Source organism: Macaca thibetana, chromosome 9 (genome assembly GCF_024542745.1).
Source record: "Macaca thibetana thibetana isolate TM-01 chromosome 9, ASM2454274v1, whole genome shotgun sequence".
Lineage (NCBI taxonomy): Eukaryota > Metazoa > Chordata > Mammalia > Primates > Cercopithecidae > Macaca > Macaca thibetana.
The window spans coordinates 18,236,589-18,259,699 of record NC_065586.1 but is presented as its reverse complement, the minus strand read 5'-3'; the positions used below and the strand labels follow the sequence as shown (position 1 = coordinate 18,259,699).

The 23,111-nt window shown below is 41.3% G+C and overlaps 1 protein-coding gene across 9 annotated transcripts in view; it reads right to left on the bottom strand.

Moving 5' to 3' along the window:
- CACNB2 (calcium voltage-gated channel auxiliary subunit beta 2) overlaps nucleotides 1–23,111 on the bottom strand; it is a 404,413-nt gene that overhangs the window by 232,188 nt on the left and 149,114 nt on the right. Inside the window, exon 1 of one of the 9 annotated variants that reach the window (XM_050804651.1) lies at nucleotides 22,560–23,108. The exons of the other annotated variants lie outside the window; for them this stretch is intronic. Coding sequence (XP_050660608.1) covers nucleotides 22,560–22,640 — 81 coding nt within the window. The 5' untranslated portion in view covers nucleotides 22,641–23,108. Of the gene's footprint in view, nucleotides 1–22,559; nucleotides 23,109–23,111 lie in introns of those variants that run through there. 9 annotated transcript variants of the gene reach the window in all.

The window sequence follows — 23,111 nt, the reverse complement described above, 5'->3', positions numbered from 1 at the left end:
TTTTAGATCAAAAGATAGAAAGCTCCAAAGATTTGCTTCTCTTTCAGAGAAGCAAATAGGAAAATAGATGTTTAAAAAATACAGCAATTGGCATGGTCATAAAATGGTGGTAATTTTGCCTTTCCCAGGAGACATCTGGCAGGTTCTGGAGACATTTTGGGTTGTCACAGTTGGAGAGGAGTGTTACTGGCGTCTAGCAGGTAGGGGCCAGGGATGCTGCTAAGCATACAATGCACACAACAGCTCCACAGCAACGAGATATCCAGTCCCAAATGGCAACAGTGCTGAGGCTGAGAACCTGCTATCAATCTAAACTGTTTTTGTGATACTAGATTCATAAAACATTGCTCAGAGCTAATGGGAAAATACCGGAGGTGTAAAAGAAAACACCCATTATCTAAATATCTTCTTAAGGGTTTCTTTCTCATCTAACTATAAATAATTTTTAGGGATAGTTCTTTACCTAATGCAACTATTAAAAATGATCACAGTCACCATATTCTTAGTGCATGCTAGGCGCTGTACATTTGCTTCGATCATCCTGTTTAAATTTATTACAACCATATGATGTCAGTGCTATTATTAGCAGAGAAAAACAATCATTTATTGCATTGAGTATCCTCTAGAGGTCAGTAGTCACTTGCTCTTCTCTTGGTCAGTAATCGTCAGTAGCATGACCTTGAAATGGGACAAAAAACGTCAATGTCATGAGAACGCACTAAAACTCTGGATGTCATTTGAATGCACCTGCCCCCAAAAGTTCTGTAGTCCTAAGTGTTACAAAATACAGGCAAAGGAGGCAGGACTTATCAAAGGTATTTAGAGTTAGATGGAAAAGGCACACATAAATCTTAAAAGCTAAAGAAAGGCATTCAGTGTACAAACAAAGAAAAGAGCAGATTAGGGATCTGAATGACCTGGGCTATAAGAGCTCTTCCTCCCTGCATCCTGCAACCTCACACCCTCATACATACACGCTTAAAGGACACCGATACAGTGACCTTAACAGAGCTCTGTGAATCTCCTCATAGTTATTGACAAGGATTTATTCAGCATCTGGGCCAATATTTCTGGCTGTTATATAATCTTAACTGGCTGAGCTAGGATGATATAAATTATTCCTTTGTGGGCAAGTCCAGAAAAATTCAGAATTAAAAGCAGAGCTATTTCAATGACTAAACAAATATAACTAATATTTTTTATGTAAAGGAGCTTGTGCATATTTCACATTTTACATATTTTTAGTGTTTAAGAGAGTTTGGCCCAATAGAAAGAGCTCAGTCATTTAATTCCAATTTAAAATGTGTAACTGAGTAGTTGGTTTAGATTTGAGATTTTAAGTTGCAAACTTATGAATTTTATATACTTTATTAATCATTCAGAAGGTCTTAAATTTCACCATATTTATCATCTTGTTTCCTAAGATTTACCTACTTGCGAAATTCTGTTAGTCAGACAACTTACATATTTAAAAAAGATAAGAAGTATCAAATATATAAATGCATTTCCAAAGGTGTGGGATTGAAAGAGGAACAGAGTAGTTTATAGTGACATACCCAGAAGTATAGAAGGGGACTCTCATTGAACAAAAGGCAGCTCTGCCCAGGAGTAAAAGAAATGAAGTGCTCCATCCCCAAGAGTAACAGCCTTCCTAACTCAGGTGACTTTTGGGGTCCCTACCAGGTGGTTCCCTGACTACACACCTTATAGGGAAGTCTAACTGCCATCTATAGTTGACCCTTGAACAACACAGATTTGAACCATGTAGGTCCACTTATGTATGAAGATTTCCTTCGTCCTCTGCCACCCGAGACAGCAAGACCAACCCCTCCTCTTCCTCAGTCCACTCAATGTGAAGATGATGAGGATGAAGAACTTTATGATGATCCACTTCTCCTTCATGAATAGTAAATATATTTTTTCTTATAATTTTCATAACATTATCTTTTCTCTAGTTTACTTTTTTGTAAGAATACAGTACATAGTACATACAACATATGTGCTAACTGACTGTTGATGTTATTGGTAAGGCTTCTGGTCAATAGCAGGCTATTAGTAGCAAGGCTTTGGGGAGTCAAAAGTTGTATATGGATTTCCAACTGTGCAAGGGGTCAGCGCCCCTAACCACCACGTTGCCCAAGCTTTGTCTATACTTCTACCTATCTACATGGAGCCACAGCTGCCCTCTCATTTAGAGATAACAAGCCTACTAAGAAAAGAAGACTAAAAGATTCCAGAGGAACCCATGCCACCTGCCTAAAATGAACCAGAGTAGTCAATCAATTCACAAATATGGATGGACAAATAAGTAAAAGCAGATATTTGGAAAATAAAAAGAAAGAAGAGCCTAAAAGAGAAGGTCCAAAATAAACAGAAAAACCAATTTCAGGGAAACAAAAATACAAGGAACTTCAGCAAACGTAAACAAACAAGCAGAAAATCCAAATTGGTATCTTCAGAGAGTCAAGAGATTATTGCATTTATAAAGCAAGAACAAAAAGCTAGGAAAAAGTACTGATGAGGCAATGCAATGTCCTTGGAAATTAAAATGTATTTGCCAGCATAAAAAAAATCCAGTGGTCAGGATAATTAATAAAATAAATGTATTTGAAGACTAAAGTGGAGGTTTGTAAACCAAAACAGAAAATGAAAGAAAATAGTGGGCACGGTGGCTCAGGTCTGTAATACCAGCACTTTGGGAGGCCAAGGTGGGTGGATCACTTGAGATGAGGAGTTCAAGACCAGCCTGGCCAATGTGGTGAAACCTCATCTCTACTAAAAATACAAAAAGAATTAGCCGGGCATGGTGGTGCATGCCTGTAATCCCAGCTACTAGGGAGGCTGAGGCAGGAGAACTGCTCAAACTCAGTGGGTGGGTTTCTTTTCTTTATAATTTTCTTCTTTTTTTTTATTTATTTTTTTATTTTTGAGATGGATTTTCGCTCTTACTGCCCAGGCTGGAGTGCAATGGCGTGATCTTGGCTCACCGCAACCTCTACCTCCTGGGTTCAACTGATTCTCCTGCCTCAGCCTCCTGAGTAGCTGGGATTACAGGCGTCCGCCACCCTGCCCGGCTAATTTTGTATTTTTAGTTGAGGTGGGGCTTCTCCATGTTGGTCAGGCTGGTCTTGAACTCCCGACCTCAGGTGATCTGCCCACCTAGGTGTCCCAAAGTGTTGGGATTACAGGCATGAGTCATCGTGCCCAGCCTAAAAAAAAAAAAAATCACTTTTTAAAATTGTATGCTTTCCTTAGTTTATCAACACAGTAAACCTAATTATTACCATCAAAGTAGACTTAATTTTAGAGGGGATAAAAGATGTTAAGAACTACAAAACCCAACCTTAATTGACAAATTTTAGAATTTCAAAGAATGAGCTTTAAAACATTGCTGAAAATACAACAGAAAAATAAATTTGTACTACGCAAGTTGAAAAAAAATTTATTTGAGACTAAATTAAGAAACTGTAACTGAGTATTTACACACAGCTTAGAAACAGCAGCACTGCCATCATTTTTAGTTGGATATATAAATTAAGTCCTCTGATAATATTTCTTCATATAATAACTAGTATCAGAAATAACTTCATTCATTTCCAAATGGCAAAATCTAATGTTAATTTTAAAATTAGCTTTCTATCTCCATTCTAATAATCTTATAGTCTTTTTGTTATGTGCATGTTTGAAAACACACACCTTCCTCATTCTCAGGGGACTGTTTATTGGGACATCTATTCTGAAACAAACAGAAATACACCGGATCAAATAAAACCCACGTTTTCTGGGCTGGGCGCGGTGGCTCACACCTGTAATCCCAGCACTTTGGGAGGCCAAGGCGGGTGGATCATGAGGTCAGGAGATTGAGACCAGCCTGGACAACATGATGAAACCCCGTCTCTACTAAAAATACAAAAATTAGCCGGGCGTGGTGGCGCGGGCCTGTAGTCCCAGCTACTTAGGAGGCTGAGGCAGGAGAATAGCTTGAACCTGGGAGGCAGAGGTTGCAGTGAGCTGAGATCACACCATTGCACTCTAGCCTGGTGACAGAGCGAGACTCCATAAAAAAAAAAAAAAAAAAAAAGTTCACATTTGCTGAAGAGTCTACCCTGTCGAAGACCTGAACTGCACCAGGCGGCCCCGACCCAACCACCTGTGTTCTCATGCGATGTGTACATCTACTTCCCAGTCAAGCTCTGGCTTCAGTGTAAAAATTTTTGGCAGTCTGGTGGTTAGGTAACTGGCGGAGACGTGTTGACTCTATTGGTCTCCCTCTCTGTTTCTGAATCGTCCCCTCTTTTTCCCCATGTCACAAATACAAGAGTCATTTTTTCTGCTACCTTTAAACATATCAAAAATAAGATAACATATTTAGTTTGAAAGTAACCATTCAATATTTTAAAATTTCAGACACATATCAAATGACAGCTTCACTTTTACTTCACTGTTGACAATATTCATTTTACTGAAAAAAGTGGTAATGATGAGGGGAGAAGGACAGCATCACTTCCGAGGAATAAGCTTTTTTTTCTCTTTTAAGGGCAATTGTGCAATGCTTCCAAACCCAAATGAGAATCCGTGGAAGTTAATATTCAAATGTGACTGCTTTAAAATTGCATTTTTTGCAAGTGCTTCGTTTTCTGGCTGACATCAGCAAATACACATTAGTGAGCTGATGACATTTGATACAAAAGGGACAACTTGTTCACCCAAAAAAGTTGTCAAGTCATCCCCTTGGCTCATTTTGCCAAGAGCCAAAGGTGTCAGGCATACCGTATGCCTTCCGTAACGTTGCTGGCTCACATACTTGGCACACTTGGGGTTGTTTTTGGCAGGCTGATGCGTATCCAACGTACAATTCATTCTGACCCCAAAAGCCAGCTCTCATGAAAGTGACCTTGTGGGGGAAGCTGAGTGGTAACCCAAGAAATCACTGTGAGTGCTTTTACAGCATTACAACTTTAAAACATACTTGCCACTTTATAATGATCTTTCAAGAAATGTGAGGAATAGAAAATTTTGGTGTAGGAAACTAAGATGGGAACACAGACACCAGGGCCCACCGGAGAGCGGAGGGCGGGAGGAGAGCGAGAATGGAAAAATCGCCTATAGGATGCTATGCTTATTACCTGGGTAATGAAATAATCTGTATATCTAATCCCTGTGGTAGCAATCCTTCCCTATACAGCAAACCTGCACATGTACCCCTGAACATGAACGTTTTTAAAAAGAAAATGTTGATGTAGGCTGGGTGTGGTGGCTTACGCCTGTAATCCCAAGAGTTCAAGACCCGCCTGGCCAACATGGTGAAACCTGGTCCCTACCAAAAATACGAAAATTAGCCTGGAATGGTGGCTGGTGCCTGTAATTGCAGCTGCTCAGGAGGCTGAGACAGGAGAATCGCTTGAACTTGATTGGTGGAGGTTGCAGTGAGCCAAGATCGCATCACTGCACTCCAGTCTGAAGCGACAGAGCAAGACTCTGTCTCAAAAAAAATAAAAAAGTTGGTGTATATTATTTTAGACTTCAGTTAATCCTACTTTTTATTTTCTCTGACTGAAGCAGTGTAATACACACATGCTACTGGCAGAAAAATCAAAGCACCTTCTTCTTTCTTGCCTTCTGCAGGGTAAGCAAATGTTTGAATTAATTATATTTATTTCATTATCATTGATTTGAACATTTTTATGTTTTTCTATTTTTATCAAGAGATAAGCTCCTTTGTTCCATTGCCAGAACATTTCCCATTTATTTTATTCAGTGACCTCACATTTTTTTAAGTCTGTGACATCAAATGATATGTTCACTTTCCCATTCTTGGTTCTGTCTTTTAATTCATGCAACAAATATTTATTGGACATGTCTACTATATAAGCCATCACTGTGCTGGGAACTTGGTATGAACAAAATAGATGAAATATAGTCTGCCTTCAATTTAGTAGGGAAGTGGGGATTAAAAAACAAACAATTGTTACATATAACTGCCATGAAGGAAAAAGTATCACATTTATTTATTTATTTATTTATTTGAGACAGAGTCTTGCTCTGTTGCCCAGCCTGGAGTGCAGTGGCACAATCTCAGCTCACTACAACCTCCGCCTTCCAGGTTCAAGCGATTCTCCTGCTGCAGCCTCCCTAGTAGCTGGGACTACAGATGTGTGCCACCAAGCCCAGCTAATGTTTGTATTTTTAGTAGAGACGGGGTTTCACCATGTTGACTAGGCTGGTCTCGAACTTCTGACCTCATGATTCACCTGCCTCGGCCTCCCAAAGTGCTGGGATTACAAGCAGAAGCCACTGCAACTGGCCCTAAAAGTATAGCATTTATTTACCAACCTTTGAGGTATTCGCCCGGTTTTTCAAACACGATTTCACCTGGCTCATTTTTTTTTTCCTCTACCATTTTCTCTGCCATCATTAGGATGTGAAATACAAAATCCTGTCTTTACCCTTGAACCTTGGCTTTCCTCTTCTAGAGGAACTTTCACTTCCTAACCGGGAACTGACAGGCATCATCCTTACCTCCTCTTGCCTTTACCGAATATTCTTTTAACCCAAGGACCTCAAATGTAGACACTTTTCTCAGATCACAACCTTTTATATTTTCACCCTATCTGCTACTTCTTTTAAAATAAACCTACACTTAGCTTTTCTCATGATCTCTAACCCTCTGCAGTATCTTCAGTCCATTAACTTCCTGGAATCACCTGCTTTTCTCCCTGGCCGACTTCCTAAGGTCTAGAACTTCAACAGCTCCCTCTTTGGCAACCCAGAAGCCCTCACTCCTTAACTCTCTTTGGCTCCTAGCTACTAACCCTGAAAAGCATGTCAGACATTTTCTCTGGGGTTACTGCAAATTACTGGAGAATGTCCATACATAACACTTTATCCAGTTTCACCCTGACCCCACCGTAATGCTGATGATTATTTTACAATAGACTCTTTTTCCTTCTTCTGCCTCTCTCACGTTGCCTTCTTCATTTTCCAAGGACCTCATTTCTACTCCAACAAGACTGATGGGAACCAACATGGAATCTACTCAAAATCTTTGTCATTAACCACAGGAAACCCTTTTCATATTTATCTACGTGTTCCACTACCCTTTAATTCTTAATTCTTTCAAAGCCTAGACTTCTGTATTTGTCCTATCTTCTACTTTCTCCAGAAATTTGTTCTGTGTCTACAAATATACCTACATCTTCCCTCAACTCACTTCTCCTCAAGTGATTGTGGCCATACTTCCTCCTTCTAGAAGTAGGCTATATTTGCTTGTTTCTACTTTCATCACCCACACGCTCCTTATAACTCACTGCATCTGTGCCTGACTTCCACCATCCTCTTGAAATTCCTCTCCCAAGATCGCAATTAAATGCCTGTTTAACTGAATTCTGTTTTGGTCCCCTGGCTGTCTCTTCTCTTCCTCATGAAATGTTCTCCACCCTTACTTATCAAAGTGTGAAGCAGGACCCTGTTTCTTGTCTGACCTCCCTGACAACTCATCACTTTACTTTTCCTTTTTTTAGAGACAGGGTCTCAGTCTGCTGTACAGGCTGGAGTACAGTGGCACAACCATAGCTCACTACAGCCTCCAGTTCCTGGGTTCAAGCGATCCTCCCACCTTGGCCTCCCAATGCTTATCATTTTTATATGCAGCCTCTTAACATGTGAGAATTCCTTAGAATTCCTCAGTTCCTCTTCTTCTCCCCCTGTACCTGGGGTCGCAAATGTCAATCATGAGCATAACGTGGCTTCCAGATGGGTTCTGTTTGACCTACAGAGTGAGGCTGTTAATTTGTACTGAAGGCAACCCTTACAAATTAGGAAATGTTACTTAAAATTTGGACTTCCAGGTTGTCTTGAAAACTCTAACTCACACCAGCTATGGAATAAGGATAGAAGAAAGTAGAATGTGAAATAGATATAAATGGCTATTAGATGGCAAAGTAATAATGAAAGATGCCTTCTTTCATGACTTAGGAATCAAAAGACACATTCATTGCAGATTTTGAGGATTTGTGCTGAGATATTATTGAGTTAATTTTCTCTGTATTCTGTTCTCATTTTTGTCATACTTAGCCAAATCTCCACTTCAACAGCCCCAGTTACATGCTTTATCTTATCTTATCTTTATCTTATCTTATTCTCCAATCTTATTTCAAAAAGGATCTGCTTCAGGGTCCTTCAGTTCACTTTTCCTCTGAATATTGAACTTAGCCAATAAAAGCTGCCTTCTAAAACAAGTGGCATAATAAAACAATAGATAATGTAAGCTTTAAATTTCAAATTCTGTCTCAGTCTCATAACATTTACTCTCCATGAGGTAGATGACATTTATTTCCTGTAACCCAAAGGCTTTCCTTGTTCTTAATTTTTAAAGTGATGAAGTTCCCACGGGGGAGAATATAAGAAAGGGAATGAGATAAAGGTGGAAACATGGAAGAATCTGAATAAGAAAAGTCATTTTCATTCATTCTTCCTTTTACTTCCTTGTATAAGATACAAAAATACATGTTTGGCAGTAATGAGTCCTAAACTTCTATTTCTCAAAGTTGACATTTCAATTTCCATTACATCTTATTCCAAGAATAATGCACACATCTTTCTGCAGAGGAAATAAAAAGTGGGATTGAAACGTACAGCATGACCTGCAAGGAAAATGACCACCCCGGTTTTAATTAAGGAAGAGCAGAGAGAGAGATTTCTTCATGCTTATTTAATTATGTTGAAATGTTATCCCACAAACCGTAAGTTTTAAACTCCTAATAGCATTGAGCTAACATTCTTGCAAGATTTACTTATGTTTTGGAAATAGAGCTTTATACAGAATACAGGGAGGATGATCGTCTGAGCAGCGGCAGGCAAAGTCAAGGTTGTGTTCACTGCCTGTGGTTCCTTGCCTTGGTGTTTCCCTAGCCCACGAAGCCTGGTTGCCAGGCAACCAGGACAGCTTTGCTGAATATAGATATTAACGGGTTTAGGTTACATCGGGAAAAAAAAAATGGAGTGAAAATGAGCACCGGCTTATCCTCCACCCGGAAATTTGGGGAAACAAGCAATGTTTTCAATGCAATATTTGAAACAAAATGCATTTAATACCTTTATTAAATTGAATACCTTTTTTAAGCTCCACAACTCTTAGGTGGTATAAGCATAGTACACTTCCTCATTTGAGATAATATACTTGCCCATTGTGTACTGAGAAATAAACTTGTCCATTGCCACCATGACTTGCAATTCTCCATATGAAAACACTGATTAGACCGGGTGCAGTGGCTTACGCCTATAATCCCAGCACTTTGGGAGGGTGAGTCAGGAGGATCGCTTGAACCCTAGAGTTTGAGATCAGCCTGGGCAACATAACGCAACTCTGTCTCTACAAAAGATTAAAACATTACAAAGGTGTGGTGTCACAAGCCTGTAGTTCTAGCTACTCAGGAGGGTGAGGTAGGAGGACCGACTGAGCCTGGGAGTTTGAGGCTACAGTGAGCTGTGATTGTGCTACTGCACTCCAGCCTGGATGACAGAGCAAGACCCTGTCTCAACAAATAACAATAATAAAAAATAAAAACACTGGTGGTTTTTCTAGAACTTGAATGAATTTTAATCTCATTTTAATAAAACAAGAACACTGTAATAATGTTGCATAGTGTCAAAACTCTTACACAGACATCATTTTACTTGCAATTCATTATCTGAGGTGGGTAGGACAGGTTTGACGGCCCCCCATTGAACAGACTGGAAAACACACTTCATGAAGGTAAGTAACTAGTGCCACAACTAGCCAAGGGCAGCGCTGGACGTGCACCCCCAAGGACAGCCTGCCTCACCAGGTGTTGCCTCTCAGTATTTTTTCCAGGATTACTGAAAAAGTAGCAGAAAATGAAAATCCTCACATGGGTTGCCTTCGTATAGGTTGCACAGCTTCTAAGAATTCAGTACCGGCTCTTATGAAGAGAAATAATAGTGACATCTGAGACACGTGGCCTTGGGCTGTGTCTCTTTTTTTCTCCCTTTTTTTATTTTGGTTTGAGATGGGGTCTTGCTCTGTCATGCAGGCTGGACTGCAGTGGCATGATCATGGCCCACTGCAGCCTTCACCACCTGGGCTCAAGCAATCCTTTTACCTCAGCCTCCTGAGCAGCTGGGAACAAATGTGTGCGCCACTATACCTGGCTAATTTATTATTATTATTATTTGCAGAGATGAGGTCTTACTATATTGGCCAGGCTGGTCATGAACTCCTGAACTCGAGTGATCCTCGCACCTTGGCCTTCCAAAGTGCTGGGATTACAGAGATGAGTCACTATGCCTGGCCTTCTCCCTTTTTCTTAAACCTTTCTCACATCCTAATCTTTTTGCCAGCACTCCCGTACAGCCATGAGAGAAAAGCAAAAACAAGAATAAACTCTCGATTCCTTCAACTCCAAAGGTGACACCAGTAGCCAACAAGGACATCCTCCACTGTGAGTGCCACCATGAGACTAACGAGTCTAAGGAGATCCCCGTGAAGCTTCAGAGTTTAAAGGACACCTGCTTACAGGTGTGAAACTATAAAAGAGCTTTATGAAGACAGAAGCAATCTCTGTTCCGCACGGATTATACAAAGCTGCAATATGCCTGCAAGTCTAGAAAAGTCTACCATACACCTGTCATTCACATTTTTATTTTTCATTTCCACAGGTTTTAGAGAACAGGTGGTGTTTGGTTACACGAGTAAGTTTCTTTAGTGGTGATGTGTGAGATTTTGGTGCACTCATCACCTAAGCAGTATGCACTGAACCCAACTTGTAGTCTTTTCTCCCTCACCCCCTTCCCACCCTTTCTCCCTGAGCCTCCAAAGTCCATTATGTCATTCTTAGGCCTTTGCATCCTCATAGCTTAGCTCCCACTTGGGAGTGAGAACATACGATGTTTGGTTTCCCATCCCTGAGTTACTTCCCTTAGGATAATAGTATCCAATCCCATCAAGGTTGCTGCAAATGCCATTAATTCATTCCTTTTTATGTCTGAGTAGTATTCCATTGTATACATATACCACAGTTTCTCCATCCACTCGTTTATTGATGGGCATTTGGGTTGATTCCACATTTTTGCAATTGCGAATTATGCTGCTATAAATGTGTGTGCAAGTATCTTTTTCGTATACTGTCATTCACATTTAAATACAGGTGCTATTGCCTCTGCCGCTGCTATGCTGCAGAACTGTAAGTGGCTTAGAAGACTGCTACAGCAACAAACCACCCCCCGCCCCGCCCCACCAAACTCCCCCAACTGCTGCCATTCAGGATCTGGGCATCACTGGGACAGTATCTCAAAGTCTGTTCTACAACTTTGATTGCTCAGTGCGTGACTGCATTCTGATTTCTTCGCGTCAAGTTGGGAGGCCTGATGTGGGCAATTTTGAGAAATCAATTACTATGCTATTTCTTCATTCTGCTTGGTAAGATTTTTCCTCCTAGCCTTTCTTAAGGCTATGTTTACTTTTATAGAATGCAAAACTTGGGTTATTTTCTAGGGTTCCAGGAAGTGTGACATATTCATCTCCTTCCTATGTATTAGAAAGAGGTGGCTGGGCGCAGTGGCTCATGCCTGTAATCCCAGCACCTTGGGGAGCCAAGGTGGGAGGATCACGAGGTCAGGAGTTCAAGACCAGCCTGGCCAACATGGTAAAACCCCATCTCTACTAAAAATACAAAAATTAGCTGGGCATGGTGGCACACGCCTGTAATCCCAGCTACTCGGGAGGCTGAGGTAGGAGAATCATAGGAACCCAGGAGGCGGAGGTTGCAGTGAGCTGAGATTGTGCCACTGCAATCCAGCCTGGGTGACAGAGCAAGACTCCATCTCAAAAAAGAAAAAAAAAAAAAAAAAGAGAAAGAGGCTTAGTGGATTTACCTGAACAGCTTGTTTTGTTTGTTTTTGTGACAGGATCTCGCTCTGTCACTCAGGCTGGAATGCAGTGTCATAATCATACCTCACTACAGCCTCAAGCCCCTGGGCTCAAATGATCCTCCCACCTCAGCCTCCTGAGCAGCTGGGACTACAGGCATGCACCACCATGTCCCACTAATTTTTGTACTTTTTTTGTAGAGCAGGGTCTTGCTATGTGGCCCAGGTTGGTTTCAAACTCCTGGCCTCAAGCAATCTTCCCACCTCAGCCTCCCAAAGTGCTGGCATCACCGTGGAGCTTGTTTATCCAGGCAGAAAAGATGCCAGAACCATGTCATTCACCTGGTGGGGCTTTCCTTCATGCTATCAGAGAGCGCAAAGTCAGCTGACGTCACTCCCCTGGTTTGACTTGGGAAGTTAATAATGATAGTTATAAGAGTTCAGAACCAGCAAATGGTCTGAACTAAAACACCAAACCTCTGTGGTCCCAGGAACACTGCTATGTTTGCACTTCCTTCTGATCACGAGCCCCCTTTTTGGAAAGGAGTGGGGGTTTACTCTCTACCTTGAGAGTTTTCATGTCACTTTCACTTTTGGGTAACGTGCAAGTTAAAATAGTGTTCTTTCCTTACTCATTTTCTTGAGGACTGACACTAGTCCTTATGAAATCCTATTTTTTTTCCCCCAGAGTACTCTGAATATTCTGTTACTTTTTTCCCCAGAAGTCATTGCATCATTGTTGATTTGGATTGCGTTTTTTATTTTTTATTTTTATTTTTTTTGAGATGGAGTCTCGCTCTGTCACCCAGATGGGAGTGCAGTGGCTCGATCTTGGCTCACTGCAACCTCTGCCTCCTGGGTTCAAGTGATTCTCATACCTCAGCCTCCCGAGTAGCTGGGATTACAGGTGCCCACCACCATGCATGGCTAATTTTTGTATCTTTAGTAGAGATGGGATTTTACTATCTTGGCCAGGCTGGTCTTGAATTCTTGAACTCATGATACACCCGTCAGGTTGCATTTTTTAAAGGTGTTAATTGCCAAAAGGCATAATAAACAACTGGAGTTTTGAAATACGTTGTCATTGCTGTAATATGTTCTGTTAGGTTTAGTAACATAAACACAAATGTATTTTAGACAAGGGCTACACATCTATATCCACGGTGAGAGTATTTCCAATGATCTCTTTTATTTCATATCACTTTTGCTGATAAGACTTACTTTTGATCTTGGCTTAGACGAAGTAGCAGCAATGAAATTTCAGGAGTGTAGGAGTCAACTTGTTACCCAAGCACGGCAACAGACGTACAGAGGTAAGAATGCACAACATGGCCAGGCGTGGTGGCCCACGCCTGTAATCCCAGCAGTTTGGGAGTCCAAGGTGGGCAGGTCACCTAAGGTTAGGAGTTTGAGACCAGTCTGACCAATATAGTGAAACCCCATCTCTACTAAAAATACAAAAATTAGCCAGGCATGGTGATGCACGCCTATAATCCCAGCTACTGGGGAGCCTGAGACAGGAGAATCGCTTGAACCCGGGAGGTGGAGGTTTCAGTGAGCTGAGATAGCGCCACTGCAATCCAGCCTGGGCAAGAAGAGCAAAACTCTATCTCAAAAAAAAAAAAAAAAAAAAAAAAAGGCAACATGCATTCAGTGGGTAGAGGCTGTACTTATGGAAGTGGTGGAGAACAGGGTTGGAAATGTAGATTGAGACCGAGTATACATGCTCTTGAAGGCCAGACTAAGAAATCTAGATGGGCATCAGAGGTGAGTTTAAGTAGCATGGTCAGGCATAATCCCAACTATTCTTTCTCATGACATTTCTTATCATCAATATACATATTATTTGCATTCTTATGATTCATTCTCACAAGCATCAGCAACGTGAGTTATAATGATCTCCATTTTGCAGATGAAGAAAGTGATTTTTTTTTTGGAGACAGGGTCTCACTCTGTCACTCAGTCTGGAGTGCAGTGGTGCAATCACTGCTCACTGCAGCCTCAACCTCCTGGGCTCAATTGATCCTCCCATCTCAGCCTCCTGAGAAGCTGGGAATAAAGGTATATGCCACCACGCCTGGCTAATTTTTGTATTTTTTGTGGAGATGGGGTTTCACCATGTTGCCCAGGCTGGGAAAGTGACCCTTAGAGAGACTTTGTCCAAAGTCACAAAACTGATGTCTAAAGCCAGAACAGGCCAGAGGTGCAGCCACGCTCCTGCTGCCCTGCTCCACTGAATTTCCGAGTAACCGCAGTGGAGCTTTTCCTTGGGAAAGCTCACACCTTCTCAAGCCCTACTTCTCCCTACTCCTTCCCACCATGATCATCCACCCATACTCTGTTATGACAGGGTGAGCATGACATGTATTGTCCAATCCTTCTGAGAAAGAAAGGGAACTATTAAAAACTGTAGGCAATAGGCATTATACGTGACTTCTGGTCCTCCTAGTTTTAATGAATTCTTGCAAAAGGGTTAATATTGAGTTGGTAACTTGATTTGAAGCCTCTCACAGTGCAAATCTCTCCAACCTTTTCTCCAAAAGCACCATCCCTGGGCTTGTCTCCATCTAAGACCTCAAAGGGGTGTCCACACAGCCCATACAGCAGTTTTTGCAGAGTGGAAGAAACCCTCCATTCTTACTACCTCTGCTTTACCTTTTACCTTTAAATGAAGGATTCCCTATCTGCCCCTCTCACAATGCAGTTGAACTACAAGAATGTGGCATGTTTTCTCTGAAAGGTCCGGTGACCTGCTGGCCAAGACATCTAATGTCCACCAGGGCTGCAACTCACAGCCAGCCTGCACTAAGGCTGAAGTAGTGGACACAAAATCCCCAAACTAGATATAGACTCAGATCTCTTTGAACTGGCTATGAGTTGGTAACACATTGCACATTGTATCACTTCTTGATTTTAGGGAAAGATTCGCAACTGGTTCTCCCATTCCTGGGCCCTCAAGGCCTCACCTGTGGCATTTAAAATGATCTATGACATAGATGAATATCTTCTCCTGGAAATGTCACACTGTACATTCTCTTATTGTTTAGTCTGGATATAGTGATCTCAAGGTTAGGTTTTTTTCTGAGACACAGTTTCGTTCTTTCGCCCAGGCTGGAGTGAAGTGGTGTAATCTCAGCTCGCTGCAACCTCCGCCCCACCGGGTTCAAGTGATTCTCCTGCCTCAGCCTCCCAAGTAGCTGGGGTTACAGGTGTAAGCCACCACGCCTAGCCTCAAGGTTAGGTTTTAAATGACATTTTTCCTGCGCTGGCTCGAGTTCTTTTTACTTTCACTGAAATAGAAAAAGCAAGAGTTCAGCAAGAGACTTAATGACTTAGGGGGCATTATTTGATTCTCCTCCCCTTTCTTTATCCACATTCTTCAGCCTTCACTCCATGATCTTCATACTCAGAAATACCAGGGCTAGATGCCCGTCCTGGGAGGAAGCACGTTTGCGCTGCAGGGTGAAGCACTTTTGTGGAAGGATAGTGCACCCCAATGCACTTTAATCTCTCCTTCAACATAAGAACTAGAGTTGTCATCACACAAAATGGAAGAGAGATATTCCACCAGCTGAAAGCTCATTTCACCTAAAACCTGGGCTCAAACCCAAGGGGAAGAAAGTAGAGAGCAGGGAGTGGAGCAGCCCTGGGCTCAGGTTGGTTCTGAATCCCTTTCCTGTCTTCTCCGCGGAGGAATTCAGTCAGCCTGGGAATGTTTAATCATCTGTGGATGGTGAGAAACTTTTCTTTTTTTAAAGACACAGTCTCGCTCTGTCATCCAGGCCAGAATGCAGTATCATGATCATAGCTCACTACAGCCTCCAATTTCTGGGCCCAAGCGATCCTTCTTCCTCAGCCTCCTAAGTAGCTGGAACTACAGGCATGCAGCCACCACACCTGGCTATTTTTAAAAAATTATTTTAAATGTTTTTGCAGAGGCAGGGTCTTGCTATGTTGCCCAGGCTGGTCTTAAACTCCTGGGCTCAAGTGATCCCCCTACCGTGGTCTCCCAAAGTGTTGGGATTATAGAAACGAGCCATTGTGCCTGACCTGAGGAATTTTTAAAGGATTTTGATGTGCTTGGAAACTGATGAAAATCTGGGTTAAAGGAAACATATTGAATACTAGAAGTGCTTGGAATGGAATGGAGAAGGGAAGTTAGTGATTGGTATGGAGGCTGCCATAGTGTCTAGTAGATACAAGACAATAAATCCCTGAATTACTGTTACAGCTGTAGGATTGGAAAAGAAAGGGCAGACAAAAGGAGCAAACGATTTTAACAAATTACTTGTATCTGCTGGCACTACAATATGTACTTTCTACACATTGTCTTTAAAAATACTCCTACAGGAGAAGTTGTATTATCTTCATTTTACAGATGAATGACGTAAACCTTAGTGGTTAATAATTTGTCCAAAGTCAACCACTACTGGCAGAATCAGGATTTAAACTCAGAATCTGCCTCCACCGCATATACTTTCTCACTATAGTACATTGTCTGCAATGCTGTCAATGTTGGAGTATGAGAAAATAATTTTGTTTCCAGGATCAGAAATGAGAAAGAGGAAAGAAGGGGAAATGGTCCAATTTTGATATAGGAAATGATGACTTGTTCCCTTTTAAATTTCTAAGTACCCTGTAAGTTTCAACTTTGATTTTTTAAAGGTACACATTTGAATATTAAACATAATCAGTACTAACAGGCTGTATACAAGCACATACTTCTTAATGCTTTATGGCTTGCTAGTGAATATTCATATTCACTGAAGCCTCCTGGTGTGATCTTTCAGGTCTACCTACACATAGAGTTAATCTATTAAAAATACATATATATATATAAATATATATACACACACTCATTTACTGGAGAAGAAAATACTGTCTGAATGTATGAGTGTCTGGAAAAACCTTCGTAGCTATGAGCATAACTAAATAACATATCTGTATCACCAGACACACTATGATTTCCTATCATGAGTAAAGTTGAAAAAATTAAACTCTTCAGAGATGTTTGAAAAAGTTCAGTAAACCTTTTAATGTAACCCAGAAAGGGAACAGAGGAGAGTAACAACAGGGGTCTATTTCTGATGACAGTGGCAAACATTCAGAGAATAAAATAGAAAAATATAAAATCAGTTATTTTTAGAAACTGTCATTGTCGGAAAGACCAGTAATCTATATGTTGCAGCGAAACTTGCATATCAAATGAGGCAAAAGCAACAAGAGACAGATCTCTGACAAAGTCATAATGTGTCTGGAATTGGTGGGTTCTTGGTCTCACTTACTTCAAGAATGAAGTCGCGACTGTCAGGGTGAGTCTTACAGTTCATGAAGGCGGCATGGACCCAAACAGTAAACAGCAGCAAGACTTATTGTAAAGAGTGAAAGAACAAAGCTTCCACAGTGGGGAAGGGGACCTGAGCGGCTTGCTGCTGCTGGCTTGGGCAGCTTGCTTTTTTTCCCTTATCTGCCCCCACCCACATCCTGCTGATTGGCCCATTTTACAGAGTGCTGATTGGTGTGTTTACAATCCCTGAGCTAGACACAGAGTGCTGATTGGTGCATTTACAACCCTCTGGCTAGACATAAGAGTTCTCCAAGTCCCTACCAGATTAGCTAGGTACAGAGTGCTGATTGGTGCATCCACAAACCCTGAGCTAGACACAGAGTGCTGATTGGTGCATTTACAATCCTCTACCTAGACATAAAAGTTCTCCAAGTCCCTACCAGACTCAGGAGCCCAGCTGGTTTCCCCTAGTGGATCTCCCGCCAAGGCCGCAGGCAGAGCTGCCCGTCAGTCCCGCTCCGCACACCCGCACTCCTCAGCCTTTGGGTGGTCAATGGGACCGGGCGCCACGGAGGCTCGGGCCTAAGGGGAGCCCACCGCTGGGGGGGCTTGGGCATGGCAGGCTGCAGGTCCTGAGCCCTGCCCCGTGGGGAGGCAGCTGAGGCCCGGCGAAAATTGGAGTGCTGCCTGGCCTGGCGGCAGTGCTGGGGGACTCCGCGCCCCCTCTGCAGCTGCTGGTGCTAAGCCCTTCACAGCCCGAGGGCCAGTGGCGGCACCGGTCAGCCCCTCCGAGTGCAGGGCCCGCGGAGCCCATGCCCACCCGCAACCCGCGCTGGCCCACAAGTGCCACATGCAGCCCTGGTTCCTTCCTGCACCTCGCCCTCCACACCTCCTAGCAAGTAAAGGGAGCCGGCTCCAGCCTTGGCCAGCCCAGAGAGGGGCTCCCACAGTGCAGCCGCGGGCTGAAGGGCTCCTCAAGCAGGGCCAGAGTGGGCACCAAGGCCGAGGAGGCGCTGAGAGTGAGCGAGGGCTGCCAGCCCCTTGTCACCTCTCAATAACGTAAAGCCATTCAGTTTGAAAAAAATTCATCAAGACAGATACAGTGATCATGGAGGGGGGAAAAAAACACGCAAAAAGAATAGTTACTTTTGACAACTTGAGAGAGACATCTACATGGAAATAATGTTCAATGACCAAGGAAAGGTGATGGACTCCTGTCCCTGGAAGAACCCTTTCCTTTTCCACTTCAAAAATGAGTCAATGTCTCATCATCTATGCATTATGTTTAATTGTCATGTTAGTCTTTTAGCCGATTTCTAGTAACATCTAATTTTATAATAACATGTACATACTTAATGTATTTGCTAGGAGTATCTCAATCAAGAAACAGAAAGCAAACCCCAACATTCTGAGTTCTTATTTAATCTCTAGCATTCTTTGTTATGTGAACCTAAGTCACTCATTTATGTTCTTTACAGCTTCCTTTCATTTTCTTAAATCAGTGGTATTAGTGTCTTATGGCACATAATTAAAAAAAAAATTAAGAACAACCAATGAAATGTACCATATACAAGTAATCATTGTTATATGTAGGACCATAGATTTGGAATACAGGGAGGTTCAGTGTGACTGATTTCAGCTCCTGAGAATTAAAAGAACAGCAAGGGAGTTTGCCCAGCGTCAGAATCCTAAGTGGAGTCCATTATTTTTGTATTGCTAAGGCAAAGTGACTTTTCAGCAAAGTCGGTTAGTGTAGTATAAAGTCAGGTCTACAGCCCTTAGGGGTCTATGCAGTTGTCAAGAACAAGTGGCAGCAGGATCATGTCTCAAAAAACAAACTTCAAGATGGATTTTTATAGTCAAAGAATATATAGAGATTCTACAATAAAGTTTGGAATTGTGTACCATTTTCTGACAAAAAGTATGCACTGTTATTGGAAGCGCTGTGTCCCATTAATCTGTATCCTTAAATTCCCCTTTTTAATACTCTCTTTAATATTAACTTAAAATTTCTCCTAACTTCTATTATAAAAACACCATAATGCTTATTTGTAAAACTGCCTCGATATCTGTAAAAAAATAAAAATAACAAAATTCTTAACTCTTCAGGGCTGGTTATGAAGTTTGACTGTGTCAGGGTGATGAGATGGGCACCCGCTGTACTCTGCCTCCTCCCTCCTGTCACCTATAACCTTCATTGGCAGGCGCTGGTGTGCACTTTCTTAGGAAGTTCCTACATGTCACAATTCTCTGGGGATTTGAACAGAGGAATTGAGGCCAGTCTTGGAATCCCCCATGAAAAGCTACTAAAGATATGCAAATACATACGAGAGACATAGGAAACTGAAAGAACACCACTACGGTTCAGCCGTATTAGCCTTCCGGCCATTCCTCACATTCCAGGCAGGCTCCTGCCTTTGCATCTGAGCATTTTTCCTTGGCAGAGAATGCTTGAGTCCCACATTTTCCCATGGCTAACTCTGTTACTTTCTTCAAGTCTCTGCTCAAATAGGTTTAACAAATCAATTGGCAACACTGCCTCTCAATTCCTGGCACTTCCTAACCCCTTCCCTGTTCTATTTCATTCACCATCTTTCGTACTACTTATGTATTTGCTTTTTGTCTTTCTCCCTTCCCTAGAACGTAAGCTCCATGATGTTAGAGATTCTCAAGGATCTTTTTCACTGCTGTGTCCTTGGTACCTAGAGGATCATAGAAGAGGCACTCTATGAACATTTGTTGAATGACTGTCAAACCCTTGTACCAGGATGATCTGATAACCCTCAGCACATCTCAGAGAAAATGGTGGTTGCTATCATCTTTTCCATTGCACAGACAGTGACGCTGTCAAGCGCAGTTTAACCAGTTGCCTAGATACCACGCTGACCAGGCATGAACAGGAGAAAGAAGGTGATGGTCTACTCTGGGGCTTGTGGTGTTCCGTTAGATGTGTTCACGTTTATCATATGGAGTGAAGCAGGTCTCGGAAACGTGCCCGAGGGGCCAGGGAGGAAGAGTTACATGACCTTCTTCCACCACTGGGAAGTGTACTATGTGCTTAAAGAAACAAGAGGAATCATTTTATTCTCCTCCTGAACTCAAGTCTAAGTGAATGTCCAAATGGAAACCGGCCAATGGCAAAAGCAGGAAGTCTGGATACATTTCACTTCACATAGCCAAAAAATGCAGAGAAACGTCATTCAATACCTAAAACAACCATGACTGGTGAAAATCGAAGCAATGATCAACATTTCAAAGTCTCTCTCCATGCCCTAAAGTCAAACTAAGGAATTTTATCATAGTCATTAACATGAATGATTGGACCACTGCATCATCAGCACACACCAACCAAATGACCATATTCCCTGTAATATGGCAGTCATTAAACTCATAACTCAACTTTGGACAAACCCTGGTACAGAGGCATTTTGTAATAGCGTGGGACACACGGGGAATTTTTAACCTGAGGAAATGAAACTATGCTGACTCTCTTGAAATAAGTGCTCCTAAATTTTTAGCCAACAACTTGAACTTTTCAAAAAGTATTAGCATAATTGAGTATGAAGTAAACCCAACCCAAGGGTAGTCTGAGCTTAACGTTTCAAGTTTTGCTTTCATGGTAGAAACATGCCATTAGGCAGGCACTACTTTGAGAGAATTAATCTTTTAGGAAGATTAATCAGATGAAGGAGGGGATGTACTTCTGAAACGACTCTTTCTTTAATGTTTATGTGCTGGCAGAAAGTAGAAAACTCTCATTTGGGCATCAGAACTAGCCCTTGGACCCATCCGTATAGGGAGGGAAAGAAACTCACCAGTTAGGCCAAAGGTCCCTGAATCCTATGTCTTGGTTTTACTAAGAGGAAGCAAAGAATCAACAATAACAATAATATCAAGACAAAAAGTATCCATTATTAAAAGTGAATTAACTTCAAAAATTTTGTCAATTTTTCTGAAATAAATTTGAGAGTTGTTTCAAACTAAGATATACCTCTTTTAATTAAGTACTTAAACAATAACTGCCTATAACAGAAAAAAACCATCATAACCATTTTTTAGACAAATACTGTGCTATTTCATATAAAGTAAGAATAATCTAATTAGTAAATTTCAAATTAAGGTAGTAAAAATTATTTCTTGACCCAAAAGATGGAATTATTTATTTTTCCTACATAATTATAAGAAAACCATAACCATAATCTAATAATAAATTCTATGATGAGTATGGTCGAGGTTGCATGGGCTGATGGCCAAAAATTTGGTGTTTAGACACACAACTTTCAGTAGAGAATAGAAAGGAATCCATTTGCCTATTAATTTTAATGTATCAAGCTCACTTAACATGATAGCAGGAAACTAAAGCCCTTGTTTTTTAAGAGTTTACAGATTGTTCTCGTTATTCTGAGCTCAATCTGGTATGTTTTGTGTTTTTGGTAGGAAACTACCTTGAACCTATATATATAATTTTTTATTTTTATTTTTTTATTTTTATTTTTTTTTGAGTTGGAGTCTCATTCTGTCTCCCAGGCTGGAGTGCAGTGGCCCGATCTCGGCTCACTGCAACCTCCATCTCCTGGTTTCAAGCGATTCTTCTGCCTCAGTCTCCTGAGTAGCTGGGACTACAGGCAGGCCCAGCTATTTCTTGTATTTTTAGTAGAGACGGGGTTTCACCATATTGGCTAGGCTGGTCTTGAACTCCTGACCTTGTGATCTGCCTGCCTCGGCCTCCTAAAGTACTTGGATTACAGGCATGAGCCACTGCCCCCAGCCACCTTGAAATAATATTAAGGAGTCAAATTTGATTAGGATTAACATGCCATTATTATTACTGAAATGTTAAACTTTATACATGTCTATCATTGATTGAGGAAAATTACTTAGATATGTAAAATTAAGAAATAGCTATGCTATCTTGTTTCCAAGGAAAAAAGGAACATACCAACAATATCACTGAATAATGAAAATTGCATATTCTACTCTTAACATTTGACTTACCACCAAAAAAGAAATCTAGACTATCTTTACCCAACACAAACAGTTTTGGAGTTGAAAACATATTAAAATCATAACTTTGACTTTGTATGAATGCATTTTAAATTATTTGTGTGTATGCGAAGGTGAAGCAAACCTAAAAACCTAAAAATGGCAAAACAAATTGAGTGTTTACATGTCTTATAGTTCATATTTTAGCAAGCATGCCACCATGACTTTGCCAAAGGATTTCTAACACTTACAAAGATATTTATATGCTTTTCTAAGACGAATGCTTTCTGAAGGTTTTCCAAATACTCTTACCATGAAACAACTAGATGTCTTTAAGTTCTTAAAGCATGTGTTTCTGCTTAAAATATATTTTTTAAGCGATATAAAATCATCATCTACTTACCCAGGAGACATTTTTGCCCTTAGGTGATTTTGGCATGGCAACATATAGTACTGAAGCGGTCAACAATAGTTTCACCAACATGGAAAATCCAATGGAGTTTATTCCAAATGTCTTTGTTACCCAAATGCAAAAAGTTCTCTAGTTTGCCAGACACAGATACCATAAGTAACAGTGAAAGTAACCTTCCCATAGCCCATCTTCCTTCTGGGCATTAAGCGTGTGAACACACACATCACAGATTGCTACTCTGATCACTATGGAGGCAGAATCTGCAACATGTTATCTTCCATATAGCCACAACATCCAAAGTGGAGTAGTCCCTTAAAAAAAAATTAAAACTTGAGTCCACGTGGAAACGTCCAAAATCACAGAGGTGTTCCTCTCTCGGCTGTTCAATTGCAATTCCCAGTTACTCTCCAAGCTCTAAGAAGAAGCTTGGTAACTACCACTTACTATTAAGAAAAATAATGAGAGCAAGGAGCATGTAGGAGCTCCTGTAGATTAGCTGCTGTTGGCATCCATTTTAGGAGGCACTCGTGCCGCTCAGAGGAT